General features: G+C 41.3%; 1 protein-coding gene across 3 annotated transcripts in view; it reads right to left on the bottom strand.

Moving 5' to 3' along the window:
• GALR1 (galanin receptor 1) overlaps window positions 1–16,239 on the bottom strand; it is a 147,726-nt gene that overhangs the window by 113,476 nt on the left and 18,011 nt on the right. Inside the window, exon 3 of one of the 3 annotated variants that reach the window (XM_075921096.1) lies at window positions 8,230–9,687. The exons of the other annotated variants lie outside the window; for them this stretch is intronic. Coding sequence (XP_075777211.1) covers window positions 9,370–9,687 — 318 coding nt within the window. The 3' untranslated portion in view covers window positions 8,230–9,369. Of the gene's footprint in view, window positions 1–8,229; window positions 9,688–16,239 lie in introns of those variants that run through there. 3 annotated transcript variants of the gene reach the window in all.

Below are 16,239 nucleotides of genomic sequence, written 5' to 3'. Positions count from 1 at the left end.
TAATGCTGTAGTGTAGACATACCCTAAGATGATCCCTCTAATACCATGTACACAGTAACATCACCTACCTGCTTTCTTTTAATCTGTATTCCAAGCTTTCTCTTATGCCCATTAGTCACAGCATCGCACATGTCTGTTTACACTGAGTTTACTGGCAAATACAATTAAAATTGCCAACCCTTATTATTTATCACTCCATCAATCATTGGTAAGATACATCAGTTTGCTATTTTTAAATCAATCTAAATGCTGATCAAGAGGCAAAGAGCTAACTTAAATTAAAGCCAGATCTGCCCCGATGCACGTGAGATCCAATGGCTTACATCCAAGCACAACCACATTCAAAGGCACAGGAATGATCATATTCAAGGATTCATATGCAACCAAGAGCAGTGTGTGACCATTAAGGAAACATTATGTGTGTGTAAATTTGCCTGCTTTAAATGCACAGTCACAATGATTATCCATGTTACTTGTGCACATGAGTGTGTGCGCGCGCGTGCACGTGTGCATGCAGACCTTGGACTTTCATTTGGAAATAAGGCTCAAAGATCTTGATTCTGATCTGTCTGTGTTTTATACTGGTATAATGCCTTTTATTGCAACAAAGTTACCCTTGACTTATGCTTACACCTGGTCTAGTATTCCTGGAGAATTCTGCACCTCTGCGCATGTGCAGATATTTTATCCTCCACAGAAAATAGGTTCTGCAGTTATATCTTTCACCTACAAGTGTCCTGCCCGTGGGATTCAGTGAGGAGACACAGGACATAGGGGGGATGGACAAAGCGGAACACATGGAGCTACCCGGGGTGGGGGGGGGGGAGTCACATAGACTGGGGCTCCAAATGGCTAGGGGGACAGACTAGGGCAGGGACACAATGTTAGTGAGATGACAGCATTGACCCAAGGGCTGAATAGCAGTAGGGATGATTGAGTTAGGGTACAGGAACATATGGGGATAGAGGGAAGAGACATAGTGGAATGGGGGGAGAGGGATGCCTGAGTGAGGGCACAGGCACACATAAGGATGGAGGTAGAGGGGTGCAGGGTCACATAGGGCTGAGAGTGAGGGGTTGAGAGTTACATGGGGACAGGCGGAGGAAGTCATAGGAATGGGGAGAGGAGAGGGATGCAGAAACCCACGTGGACACAGGAGGAGGGTGACTGAGTAGGGGTGAAGGGACCCAGGGGAACGGGGGAGGCAGAATGGCTAAGTGAGGGACAGGCTTATATGGGGACAGGGAAAGCGGTCAAGGGACATTTAGGGCTGGAGGAATCAGGGGTGCAGGACAGGGAAGTTAAAATTAGATTAATCATCTAATCGAATAGTCGATAGAATTTCCATTGACTATTCAATTAGTCGATAAGGGCACTTCTGTTCAGAAATGTAGTAAGAGCCCGCCCGGCTGTTGCTACATTTTGAAGGCAGAAGTGTCAAGCAGCGTTCCACCTTTGAAATGTACAAGAGCCATTTCAAAAATTAAAACACCTCTTGGAGCCTGGGGCCAGTGGGGGACTCTGAGTCCCTGCTGGCCCCAGGCTCCATGCGGCGCTTCCGCTTTGAAATGTACAAGAGCCCTAGCAGGGACTCTTGTATGTTGCAAAGGTGGAACGCCACCGCTGTGACCCTTCCCCCTCCCACGGTGCTGGAGCTGAGGGGGAACTGGCTTTTAAGCTGGCTATCCCCAGCATCCTCTTCCCCCCACCCTTTACTGCCTCTTTCTGATAGAGGCAGCAAGTGGGGGAGAAGTGACTGGTTGACTAGTGTGTCGACTATCCGATAAACTTTTGCTTATTGGATAATCGATTAGTTGCTTACATCCCTAGTGCAGGAACACATGAAGACGGGGCAGACGTGCCTGACTGAATAGGAGACACTAGGAATCAGCCAGGCTTTGAATAGAGGAGGGTTCCAAACTTCCTAACAATCCCTCCACACACACACCCCAAAAAAGCCCATTCCATGTTTCTCTCTTCCACACCCAATAATCCTCCAGGTTCACCACAATTATTGTCCTCTCCCTCAGCTCTTCCACTGCTCCTGACTTCCCCAAGCCTTTGCACTGTTTCTGATGGGTGAAGGAAATATGTTTCTATATTGTAGTTTAAATGAATTATTGCTCAAAAGTTTTGTATTAATATGCTTAGGAAGGAGTCTATTTGTCAAAAAAAATCATCTGAATCTTTTTTGTTGTCTCTGTTGTTACAGACGCACTTGCTGACTGGTATTTTGAAATAAATTATCAAAATAGCTGAAACAGGCATTATTTTCAACATAATATAAACAACATATGCAGAATTTTTAATTTTTAGCATAGAATTCTCGTACAAGCAGTATATACCAAAACTTGCACCAGTTAAATTAGTTACCATAAGTCTAACAAACTTAGTCATCTTACTGCAAAATAAGAGAAGCCAAACATATACTTGCACTGAAATAACTAAATAAGTTTTGATTCAGACACTTGGCTATTGTGATGCAATTCTGTATGTAGACTATTGCTAATATAAGTGACATCAGAATCTGATCCTGTGTGTGTAATACATTAGTAATGCACAAACATGTAAGGATCAATTCTAATCTCCTACTGTTTTTTTATTGGTAGGCTCACTTGACTCCAGTAGTTACTCTTTATTTTCACCAGTCTAAGGCAAAGGAAATGCAGATCTGCTGCATTTAAGATATTTGAATTGTAAAGTCTTTTACAAATTCAGCAAAATGGTACAACAATGCTTTAATAAAGGCGTTTGCATTCAGATATGAGGAGATTTAAGCAGAGGATTCCATCTGATAATAATATGGCATTGAAGGTTAATTCCCCATAACTGCCTGAAAGATTACCTTTGGATTGTTATACTGCTATATAAACACACTAAAACTGTTTTAATATTTCAGTACTTTACAAGTATGTGCACAAATATAAATTGTACAGATGTATTTAAAATTAAGGTAGAATACATATATAATTTAGAACAGCTACCACAACAATGGTAGTTAAAGTCAACTATACACTATACACTAGCATAAACACAGATTAAATTTACTGGTCTTTCACAATTTGTGTATGAATTGCATACACAATACTAGTACAAATACTCTAAGCTAGATGTTATTTGCTCTTATCTGAAAATGTGTAACTACTGTTAGGCACAATATAAATAGATCAACAGATGCAGCAGCTATGAATATAATGCAGTCTAAAATAATAACATTCCTCGCATTATCAATGTGCATTCTCCACAGTCCACACAATGTATGCATTCAACACAAAATGTCTTTATTGTAATATTTTAAAATACAATGCACCTGGTGCTTATCTCTTGGAGACTATTTTTTTTTTTAACAAAAATGAATGCCATAGGTTACAGGACTGATTAGCTTAAAAAGTTAGGAAAGACACGGACAAGTTCAAAATGGCTGACTATCAAAATTTGCAGGACCATGAGTTTTAATACATCTTTCCAACATTTTATCTTGCCAAAAAAAAAAGCTGTTTTATTAAGCTAATTGGTAGCTTGAAAACCACGCTTGATGTGTTGAAAATAACTCCTCTACCAAAGCCACAATATATTCCATAATAAAAAACCCCTATGTGCGAAGATGTTACAGTTGAGCACTTAAATTAGGAAATAGCAATGTTAAGGGTGACTCCCACACTAGCTTGACTCTGTACTCTTTTGTATATGTAGCTCCTCGTGCTAAAATAATGTATTACATTACAATTATGTTTTGAATATTTTAAGTATGCACTTGAATTCTAAGCTTTTTGAGAGATACTCAGTGTGAAACAGTCTAAACAAGAACCCTCTGTTGACAAAATACATGACTCACATTAGTAAGTACTAATCATCTAAAATGAGATGGTCAGAATCCACCCCATTCCAAAGCACACTGAAATCCATGGGTGTCTGCCTTTTGACTGCAATGGGCACTTAAATTCAGATCTCTGTGTATGTGCAACTCCTCAAAGCCTTCAGTCAAACACATTCTATTTGTCGTGAGTCTATTGAACCTCAAAGGGCCTGGATTCATGACTCCATTCATTTTAGCACTCAGATTCCTGATTTTTGTGCCCTTTCCCAGTAATTCATTCTTGCTTCTGGAACAGATAATTTCTATTGAGAGCTCTGTGTTGGTTGCTTGCCCATTCCAGGACTGCCAATTATTAGAGATGCCAACCTTTCAGGATTGTCCTAGAGTCTCCAGGAGTTTCAGATTAATATTCAATTAACTATTACCTCATCTGAAAAAACCTCCAGGACCACATCCAAGCAGAATTGGCCACCTAACACATAATACAAGGACACATTAACATTGCTTTTAAAACATTTGTGTTTCCATCACAGCTGAAAGTGCTCATGATCTGAATTTGGCCTCATTAGAAAGGCAAACAAAAATACACCACAATGTGCAGTTCAGCCCAGCCCTATGGCTACATCTACACTACGCATTTTGCCAGAAGAGGCAATGCAAATGAAGTGCTGATTGGCATTTTCGCATGCTTAATTTGCATAATCTCTTCCAATCCATTTTTGCACAAGAGGTTTTTGGGCAAAAACATTGCAGTGTGCATGTTTCCATTTTGCCCAAAAAACCCTTTTTGCGCAAGATCCTTATGCCTCTCCTGAGTAATCAGTGCTTCATTTGCGTTGCCTCTTCTGGCAAAATACATAGTGTAAACGTAGCTGTAACCAGTCCAGTCGGCTTACCGTATTGTCTTTACCCTGACCCCGTCGGAATGTCCCGAACTTCCCTTTAGTCCTGCCTTGGAGTCACTACACTAGTGAGTCTACCTATACATTTAACTGTGCCATGCCTCCACCCGTAGACAGGGAGGAGCTTGGAGAGCTGAAGCACTATCTCCCTCATTTATCGCCAGGTGTTCCCTCCTCCAAGGGTGAGGAGGGAGAGGGGGACCCGGACCCACCCTCACTCACGGGCCTTAAGGACGTGAACCTTCTGTGGTCCGATTTGGCTGACGGGGCGGGGGTTCACTGCTCTGCCCCAGGCTGCTTCCTCTCCCCCACTGGTCCTGCCACCCCTGACCAGGGCCTACCTAGACCTCCAGTGGCTCGGTTGCCCTGCTCTGCTGCCAGCCTCGGGTCCCTGTTGCACCACGGGGCCTGGCAGGCACGTGCCCACAGCCAAATCCACCACCTCTCTTGGAGCCAGGAGGCGTATAAACCTCCTGTCATCTCTGGAGTCTGATGTGACGCCGTCCTGACATCATGTGCGTGGCCCCGCCTCCTCTGTTGCTTCTGGGCCGCATTTCAGCTGCCGCGCCCGGGGCTGCCAGGCATTCTGCGGCCTGCGAGCACCCGGCACAATGCCAGTACCTTGTCCCCAGCACCGTAAACAGAGCGTTTGCAGCGGGGACTGCAGTGCAGGGCTGCGCCGCCACATCACAGTAGCCTATGACACTGGATGTGGAGTTTCACTTCCCGTCCCTTCAACTCCCACCTATTACTGAAGCAACTTTCTTCTAAGAAATTGATCTTGACTTCACTGGGCTTTGGACCAGGCTCATAACTTGATGCTTTTGCAAGATGAGAGAGAAGTTGCAGTGAAGTTCACTGGGAAGTTCACTGGGCCATTTCCTCTGTGCCATGCCACGGGCCCTAATTCATGTTTAATTTGTTCTTGGGGAGAAGGCAAGGGAGAGTTTCTTTCACAAAATGCCCAAACTCACCAGTCCACCATAGACCAGTAATCAACAAAATTTAAATTAATTCACATTTCAAAAAAGCCTTTTTCAGATAAAATAGAAAATTAAGTATCTTAACTGCGTTTATGTATTTAGTTTACTTTTAAACTCAAAGTTAAAAAGTGCCAGAAACAGTACTTTCCAAAATTGAAAGAAGGTGTTTCTTAGCAAGGGTATTGCATGTGACAAATGCTAGAAGTACTCTGTAATTAGGGTAGCGAGTGTGACAAAGCCTGAATACAATAAAAGGTTATTTATCTTGATGTAGGTATTTAACAAATGTAACTGTAGTTCTGTCTAAATGATCATTTTATTTTTTCAGTGGGGGTATGTCTATACTATGGCATTATTTCGAAATAGCTTATTTCGAAAAAACGTGTCTACACACAAAATGCATTTCAAAAACCTGGGAGAAGGGAGCTGGAAGGGGGAAGCAAGGGGAAGAAAAGGGAGGGGATGCTCAGGGGTCAGGGTTGGGGGGGTCTCGACAGACCAACTTGATTTTCATGCGAACCTGCTCCTGGGTTTGCTTGCGGCCTTTGGTGGCCAGGCTGGCAGCTATCCTGCCATAGAGGGCCTGGTTCTTCCATCTAGTGCAGAGAAAATGGACGTTGGGGTCATCGCCCCCCAAACCTGAATAAGGTCCATGATCTCCACCCTGTACAAGGAAGGCGCCTGCCTTCTCTGGGCCCTGGCAGGCTCCTGGGAGCTGGCAGACTGCCCTGGGGAGTGGTGGAGGGCTGGCTGCCAGTGGCTTGCTGGCTCATGTTTTCGGGCCACTGGGTCAGGGGCAGTGACTGCTGGCTCTGAGCTGGCAGGCTTGGAGCTGGCACAGGCACTGTGGCCAGGGTCTACCCCTTTAAGGGTTCCAGGGAGCCCGGGAGGCAGAGGTTCTTGGTTGAGGCTGGAGTGGCCTCACTGCACTTATTTTGAAATAGCAATTTCGAAATTGGTGTTATTCCTCGAGGTTTACTAATTTCGAAATAAGCCCTCTGCTATTTCAATTTAATTTCGAAATAATAGAATGGCTGTGTAGACGCTAGGATAGTTATTTCAAAATAACGGCTGTTATTTCGAAATAACTTTGCTGTGTAGACATACCCTGGGGGAGGAAGCAAATAAAATTATGCAAAAATATAAATTAAGAGTACTTTTTGGTAGCATTCATTTACATTCCCTTATTTTTCTAGATGTTGTAGTTTTTTAGATACAGTGTAGTCCTGTGAAAATGTGCCAGTTATAGAATTTGTAACATAGGTTCTGAGACCCACTGCTCAAAAATAACATATTCCCTTTCTTGAAATGCTGCAAAGTCTCTCCATGCTATTATCTGTGGGTTCTTATACCACCTTCTTCAACATTGAAGGCAAGCCCCTTTCAGTAGTACGTTACTAATAGCTATCACATAATGTTTGTTTCATCTCTTATGCTCTCCACAGGTACAGAATTATGTTTGCAATGGAGTCTTTTGGTAAGTTTTTAAAATATATAGATAGATATATTTCATTTATCTATTTTCCTGTTTACACAATGTCAGAGAAGGCAGATAAAAGATGTATGCCGTGCAAAAGGTGATGAGGTCTTTAGTTGCCCCTAGTTGCTGTGGAAGTTCAGTCCACAGTCTTGGGCCCAATTTACACAAGGTGGTTAGGTTGAATTTAGTTGCATAAGGTCAATTTTCTAAACAATGAGTCCACGCTACCAAGCCCATCCCATCAATTTTAAGGGCCATTAAAGTTGATATCGGTACTACTGTTTTCACAAGGAGCAACTGCTAAATTTGATTTTGTATGGTCGACTCTCCAGTAGTGTGGATGCAGCTCTATGAAATTCAAAGTTCTTGGCCTCCAGGAGGTGTCCCACAATTCCCACAGTGACTGCTCTGGCCACAACTTTGAACTCTACTGCTCTCCAGGTGAACAGGAAAAGCCCCCAGAAAATTTGAATTTCATATCCTGTGTGGCAAACATGGTGAGCAGATCTGAGAGCTGGCAGTACATCTGAGAAGCCTGCCTGAACATGAGTTCAAGTTCCATGAGCTCCCTGAGTCACAGATGAGCATCACCAGGGAGTATTCAGGAGATCCTGGACCTCATTGCTGTGTAGGAGAGGAATCTATGCAGAACTACAACCAGCAAAAGAAATGCAGATATTTATGCCAAGATCACCAGAGAAGTGGAGGAGAAAGGCAATGCCAGCCATGCCCAGCACTGCCAAATGAAAATAAAAGGAGCTGAAGCAGTTGTACCAAAAGACCACTTAATTTGCTTTAAAAAAATTTATTTTATTTTTTCCAACTTAAAGCTATTAAATTTCATGACATTAAGACTCTAGGGCAATGGTTACACTGTAGCCTTCTTGCAGAAAAGCTTATGCAAATGGAGCTCAGTGTGGATTATCGCCACGCTTCATTTGCATAATTAATGAACAGCCGCTTTTGCACAAGAGGTTTTTGCGCAAAAAGGAGCTGGGTAGATGGCTACTTTTTGTGCTAAACCTCCCCCCCCCTTGTGCAAGAGGGGGGTTTTACGCAAAATGGAGCCATCTACACAGTTCCTTTTTGCCAAAAAGCCTCTTGCGCAAAAGCGGCTGTTCATTAATTATGCAAATGAAGCACAGCAATCCAAGTTTCATTTGCATAAGCTTTTCTGCATGAAGGCTACAGTGTAGCCATAGCCTAACAGAACTGCTGGAATGCTATCAACAAATTCAAACCCCATTTAAAGCTTCTTTCAAGGAATAGCAGTGTGTGAACATGCACATAGCTTAATGTTTAAGCTAATATATTTAGATACATATTGATAACTAGAAATTACATATATTCACACATACATAAATACAGAGACCTGAAACAGATTCTTCCCACTTTGATTACATCAACCTATATTATGCCACAATTACGTGAGTGCTTTAAGCAAAATTTTAAAAAGGTATAACCGTGATTTTGGATAAGCAGCCAGACAAGGCATACAAAATACAAACTTAGTGCCTCATTAACCTGGTGTAAATTCGACATTTACATTGTTAGTTTAGCATTTCTTCTCCAAGTAATTACTTCAGCACATGAAATTTTTTTTCTGCTCAACATCACAGGCTTAAAAACAAACACAAAACATTGTCAGAGCCAACATTAAAGAGATGACTGAAGTTTTAAGTGTCTTAAAACCTAACCACGTCTCTTGAAATCAAAGTACTTTCTTTGAAGTGAGAACTCTTTTTTCCCTACCCTTATCCTCATTTATAGAATAAAATATGAAGTTTATAGAACAGGATTAGGAATTATACAGTTCCATTCCGTTAACACATTTGTGTTGTAGGTGCAGCTTGAATATGCTGCACATCAGTATTTATAAATAGTAAGTTATTTGTTTTCCCAGTAAATGAATAAGAGGGCTAGTAGTGACATAGCATTGCCCATTTTTTCTGGGACATCTTTAAAGAACAGAGTTTCATTTGAACTGAGCTATACAAAGATCTCTAATAGTAAAAATCGTCCCCATTATCTAGTAAATGTAAGGAAACTGAATTCTTTAATTCTTCCAATTATCAAGCTAAAGCTGAATCTGCTGCAGCTCTTCTTAGGAGTGAATTGTGCTTTTTCTAGAACTCTAGTCCACACATATGAAAACCCAACATAACAGGATTTTTTTAAAATTGTTGTTCACACATGAGTACAATTGGTAGATGGTGCTGTATCTATCCTACTTTTACTTTCTTTAACATCATTCAGAGGCGATTCATTGCCTATCTGGCATTTGAAGACTTGTTTGTAGGCCTTCCTGAAATTTTCTGAGAGGAATGCATATATAATAGGATTTACAGAAGAATTACTGTAAGCCAAGCAGTGTGCTGTTATTCTGAAGAGAAATGAGGCTTGAGTCAGTGGGAAAACTCCAAATTCAGCCCAAAGGTGGATCACATGATGTGGCAGCCAAGATATGCCAAAAACCACCACCACTACCAGCACAGTCTGGGCTGTCTGAGGCAGAAAAAGAGAAACACGAGTGATTTATTAACACTTGAACAAACAGTTTCAAACAACATGCTTCAAAACCATTATTTAAGAATAATAAAATACTAGGAAAAGCATGTTTCTAACTATTTGCACATTATTTCAGTTTAACAGCCATACATATTTTATTACATATAATGGTATTAAGTCAAGAAGAATACAGTCCCTCAAATTTTTCTAGGTAAATATGAGGCTCCCTTTGCAATGCGTGATTCAAATGGTAGAGAAAAGTATGCAAACAGGAAGGCCCTGATTAACTACTTTGTTAGTCCAGTTTTATGTTAATGGGATTCCACTGAGTTGCAACCAAGTTTCACTGACACAAAACTGGTCTAAGGCAGTGGTGATGCAAGCCCATGGGAAATGCTAAAACTTTAAATCTAATAGGCTATGTTTTCTGTGCATTGCAGAGTGATCAAACTGTGGCTCATGAGCCACATGCATCTCTTTTACCATTAAACTGTGGTTTATAGAACACCCCCATAACTCACACCCATTCTCAACCTACCAGACTTGGGAAGCTTGGAATCGCTGCCGTAAGGCAGGGTAGGGAGTAGGGATTTCAGTCCTTTGGGATGGTGGTTCTCAGAGCTTCTACCTAGCAGCTACACTTCCCAGGGTTCAGGGCTTGAGCCCAGGGCTGCAACCCTGAGCCTCAGCAGGCACCTTCTGTGGAGTTGAAGCTCTAAGCCCCAGAAGCTGTGTTCTATCTCTCAGGCTATGTCTATACTACGATCCTCTTCTGCAAGAGGAAATGCAAATGGAGCGCTCATTTTTTGAGGAAGAATGGCTCTGGTGCAAAAGGGGGTTTTGCGCAAAAAGGAGCCATCTACACAGCGCTTTTTTGCACAAAAACCTCTTGCGCAAAAGAGTTCCAAGCAGGATATGCTAATGAGAGTGTGTCATATGCAAATGAGTGGTCCATTTGCATTTCCTCTTGTGGAAGAGGATGTTAGTATAGACATAGCCTCAGAGTCTGAAGACTGTCACATACAGCTTGGAGAGTCAGTAAGTGTGGCTATCCCTGATGTATTGAATAAAAATGAATGGCCAGATTTTCAAAAGGCCTCCACCTAAAATTGAGTTCCCACATTTTCAAAAATGCTCAGCATCCAGCTGGCCACTGAATTTAGGTGCCTAAATGAAGAACCGAGGTCTTTTGCAAATCTGATTCATTATACAAATCTCATTAATGCCAGTGGAAATAATGGGTTGCCCAGCAATGAAGATGACCACAACAGATGTATTAAACCTGAATTGGAGGGGAGGGGGGAAGCTAAAGTGTGCTTCTAATAACACAGGAAACACAAGCTCACCAACAAAAACAGTATTTTAGACAAAAGTAATTAATTGAGCAGAACAGCGTAGATCACACTTCCATCTGACTCATTTTCCTTATTTTCATAAGGAGATGCCATCCATTTTCAACGTCAGACTCTGCCAATGGGAAGTACTAGGATACAAACTGAGAAATGTTAGGGTTTGTAGGATAGCAGAATGCAACTCTGGCTTAGAAATCTCATTGTTGAATCTTTCTTTAACTTTCAGTTACTGTAGGAAAATACTTATTATTATTTTGCAGTTGTTTGACAAATTAGTAAGTATTAAATTTCCAGCAACTACCTCTTTCAATTAGTTAATTGATGAGAGATTTAAGCTCCATCTTCACTATCAAATTTGCCATTCACTGTTATTACATAAATAGGGTCTTGTCACTTTTACAACATTGTTTGGCCATACTGTTTAGAAGGATTCAAAATGTGTTACTGAGCTGACTTAAGCTTAGTCCCATCTACTCAAACAACACTGATCTATGTTATAATACAGAGCCATGAAATGATACACATTAGTGTACATGAGGCTTAGATATTTTGCTAAATACTTGAATTTGGGTTCTTTTTACCCTCAAGGTACGTCTAGACAGTGGCATTATTTCGGCATACTTCCAATATCTGAAATAACATTTTCTGTGTCCTGACAGTGCACCCCTTATTTTGAAATATCTTTTGAAATAATGGGTGCGCTATTCTGACTCCCTGTAAACCTCATTCCACGACAATTAAGGCATGTTTCAGAATAGTGGTTTATTTTGAAATTTGGCACTGTCTATACAGCGCCACATTTTGAAATAAACTCAAAATAAGCTATGCAATTAGCATAGCTCAAATTGCATAGATTATTTCGAGCTATGGGTGCAGTGTAGACCCTTAATGACTGGTACACTTTCTCTGAACAATAGATTTTTAGCTCTTACTGGCAAGAAATCAGTCTCATCTCATCAAGAAAAGCTTGGATGGCTCATGAAAATCACTGTCATTTCAGTGACAATGGATAAATATTACCCGCATGGGATGTTGCACTAATTAGTTCTTGCTGAACAGAAATCTTAGCATTAGACTTGATTCCCTGCAAAACAGTTTGTATTCAGCTGTGCTTACAAATAACTTTCCTGAGCAATTGTAGAACTTTGAGTAATTCAGTCAGCTTCACTCTTAACCTCACTAACACAATCATCCACACCTATAATCCACATTTATATTCTTATTCCAATGGGTCCAATCCATCAAATAATACTAGTGCCTTTAGAGAGAGAAAAAAAAGCTCCAGGAAGTCATTCTGTAGATTCCACATCCAGGCCACCTAATCAGTACAGTAGATAGTCAGCCAAAGATAAACCTTCCCATGCCAAAAGAAGTCTCTTTCATGTCCACAAGTGAACATGGAGTAGTTTGGGGAGAGGAGAAAAAACAGAAGATCTTCAATTATCTGAAACTTAAAAAGAATCCTATAAAAAATGGAAAGAAGGTCAAACTATGAAGGAATAATATTAAGCTTGTAGGAGCAAAATTAGAAAGGCCAAGACGTAAAATGGAGTTGGAGGTATGAAGGGTAACAAGAAAACATTCCTCAAATAAATTAGAAGCAAGAGGAAGACCAAGAACAGGATAGACCCCTTAATCAATGAAGGAGGAAACACAATAACAAAAAATGTAGAAATGAAGTGTTAAATGCCTGTTTTTGTTTTAGTTTTCACCAAAAAGTTTAGTAGCAACTGGATAACTGACATATTGAATGCCAGTAAAAATAAGGTAGATTCTGATGCTAAAATAAGGACAAAGACAAGTTAAAACATTACTTATACAAAATAGATGTCTTCAAGTCAGCAGTGCCTGAAGAAATAAATCCGAGAATACTCAGGGCACGTCTACACAGCAGCGTTATTTCAAAGTAACAAAGTGAGCATCTATACGGCAAGCCCATTATTTCAAAATAATTTTGAAATAATGGGTGTAGCAGGATGGTGTTGATGGCCCTCACCACCTGTAGAAGGAGACAAACAGGGAATCACAGGGCTGCCAGAGCCCTTGGGAGATCCTCAAGCCCAGCTTTCTTTCCCCCATTCACTAGGCCCAACCCCAACTAACCCCATTCCCCAGCAGGGTTTTGTGAAACCCTTCAAGGAAGGGAGATTCTACCACCTCTTTCCTAGGGAACCCCATCCAAGCAGTTCACCACCCTCCCAATAACATAGTAAGAGAGTCATACCTACACGACCATGACCCTGACAGTCAATCTCCCCACATTGAACTGGTTCCCCATGGAGCAGTAGCTGTCCAGCATGGCAAGCTTCCACGGGGCTATGTCGACCGGTTTCTGGAGGAGGATGGCAGGTTGCATGTGGGTGTCCCATTGCCTGAGGGCAGGGGCAAATCAATCACATAACTCCAGGAATGTGTCTTTCCACGTGTGGAAATTCTGGCGTCACTGCTAATCATCCCACCGCTTCGTGACAATTCAGTCCCACCGATCAGATTCTGGTGTTCCACTGCCAGAAGCAGCAGTGCACGGTGAGCAGGGAAGAGTAGGAGGAGCATTCACACTACCAATCGTGTTATTTCAAAATAAGAGGCTGGTTATTTTGAAATAATAACTCCTGCTTTCCGTGAGGAATAATGCTTATTTTAAAATCATTATTTCAAAATAGCGGTACTGTGGATGCTCCACTGCTGCTATTTTGAAATAACTCTCCTCAGAGTCATTCAAAGTAATTATTCCCCAATGCTTCCTGGGGCTCTAAGTTGAGGTAGCACATCTACACTATGGGCACTTCTACACTGCAGCATTATTTTGAAATATCTTCTCAAATCATTTACAGAATGGTATAGACAGTATACTTATAAAGTTTACAGATGATATCATGCTGGGAGGAGTTGCAAATAAGGAGTTCCAAATACTTTGGAGAAGAGAATTAAAATTTAAAGTGATCCAGATAGCCTATTTTTTCAGTGTATGTCTAGACTACAAAGATAAATCAGAAAAAGAAACGCAATTTGTGGTATCTTTTGCCGATTTACTTCTGAAAGAGGCTTTTCCAAAATTTGGCCCATCTACACGGCGCCAAATTTTTTGGGGAAAAAAAACTCTTTAGGAACATCCCTTCTTCCTCATAAAAAAGGTTTACAGGGATGCTGAAAAAAGTCCGCTTTTCCAACTTTTTTTTCCGAAAAAGCGGACGCATTCCTCGGACATGGTGGAGCTTTTCTGGGATACCTCCAGTATCCCTGAAAAGCTCTGCAGTCTAGACATACCCATAGTATGAAGTAAACCAAATGAGATTCAGTAAGGACAAATGCAAAGTACTCCATTTAGGAAAGAACAATCAATTGCACTTACCGTATATTCCGGCGTACAAGACGACCTCTGATGTTAAAAAACATCCCCCAAAAATCGGGGGTCGTCTTGTACGCCGGATGCCCCGCCGCCGGAGCCCCTCCGCGGCTTTCAAAGCCGCGGAGGGGCTCCGGCGGGGGGGCAGCCCATGCGCGCCTGGGATGCCCCCCCGCCGGCTTCCCCCGAGGCTTTCAAAGCCGCGGAGGGGCTCCGGCGGGGGGGGAGGAGGGGGGCAGCCCAGGCGCTCCTGGCGGCTTTGCTCCCGGTGCCTCTGGTCTGCTGGGGACCATCTCCAGCAGACCAGGGACACCGGGAGCAAAGGAGGCGGAGGGGCGCTGGGGTATAAGATGAAACCCTATCTTTTAATTAAAAAGATAGGGGGTCGTCTTATACACCCAGTCGCCCTATACGCCGGAAAATACGGTACAAAATGGGAAATGACTGCCTCAGAAGGAACACTGTGGAAAGGGATCTGAGATTTACAGTGGATTGTAAACCAAATATGAGTCAACAGTGCAACACTGTTGCAAAAAAAGCAAACCCTGTTGTGGAATTTTATCAGCAGGAGTGTTGTAAGTAAAAAATGAGAAGTAATTCTTCTGTTCTCCTACATGCTGATTAGACCTCAGCTGGAGTAATGTATTTAGTTCTGGTCATGACATTTTAGGAAAGATGTGGACAAACTGAAGATAGCCCAGAGAAGAACAACAAAATATTAAAGAGCTAGAAAACATGACCTAAGAGGAAAGGTGGAAAAAATAAGGTTTGTTGGTCTAGAGAAAAGAAGGTTGATGGGGAATATATTAAGTTTTCATAAAAGGAGGAAGGTGAAAAATTGTTCTCCTTAATCTCTAAGTATAGAACAAGAGGCAATGGGCTTAAATTGCAGCAATGAGCATTTAGATGATAATTAGGAAAAACTTCATGTAAGAGTAGTTAAGCACTGGAACAAATTGCTTAGAAATCTCCAACACTGGAGGCTTTTAAGAACAGGTTAGAAAAATACACCTCAGAAATGATCTAGTTCAGAGGTTTTCAACATAGTCTGCAGACCCCTAGCACTGCAGGTTGAAAACCGCTACTCTAGTGATTACTTTGTCTCATCTTGAGTGCAGAGGACTGGACTAGGTAATCTACTGAGGTCCCTTCCAATCACTTTCACTATGTTAAAATTGTTATCCAAAGCTGAATAATATGGATAATATTATTCAAGATAAATGCTTGTCTCTGTCTTTATTTACATCCAGACAACCTCCCTGACCTTAGTTGGATGGCATAGATGTTGACCTTGTCTCTTAAATCTATCGTATTTACGATACATAGTACCTGCAAGATGCATAATTGTGCATAATGGTTTGACAATCATTGCAACATCTGTTTTATTCCATTATCCCTCTTTAGCTAATTCCAAATTTTACCTTTCCATCATTATCAGTATAATCTGCAACCAAGGAAACATTATAGGGCTGCTCTTGTTTATTTAATGGGATCACTCTTAACATTGCACATAAGTAAATAAAAGTACATGAAATATAATGTTAGGAAACATGATAATTCTAATATGTTAATAGTAATGTTTTATGTGTGATCAGTAAATATATAAAATAGTTTGCTGGAAAACACTTATTTTGCAGTTAACTTTTTTCATAATTATGAAAGTCTAGTTTAAAAATCCACTTCTGAAGTCCCTATTCAGGCAAAACTCCCATTAGTTGGAATAGGAAAGACAAATAGTGTTATTTTTAATTTGAAAACATAATAATTTAAAGTAGTTGTACTGAGAGAGAGAGAAAGAGGGGGGGGGGGGGAAATACATTGCCAATCCCAAGTATTCAACTGTCATGAGTG

The sequence above is a fragment of the Pelodiscus sinensis genome, chromosome 2 (assembly GCF_049634645.1).
Source record: "Pelodiscus sinensis isolate JC-2024 chromosome 2, ASM4963464v1, whole genome shotgun sequence".
In the NCBI taxonomy this organism is placed as follows: Eukaryota; Metazoa; Chordata; order Testudines; family Trionychidae; genus Pelodiscus; species Pelodiscus sinensis.
The sequence above is the reverse complement of the archived record's forward strand: the minus strand, read 5'-3'. Positions and strand labels throughout refer to the sequence as shown.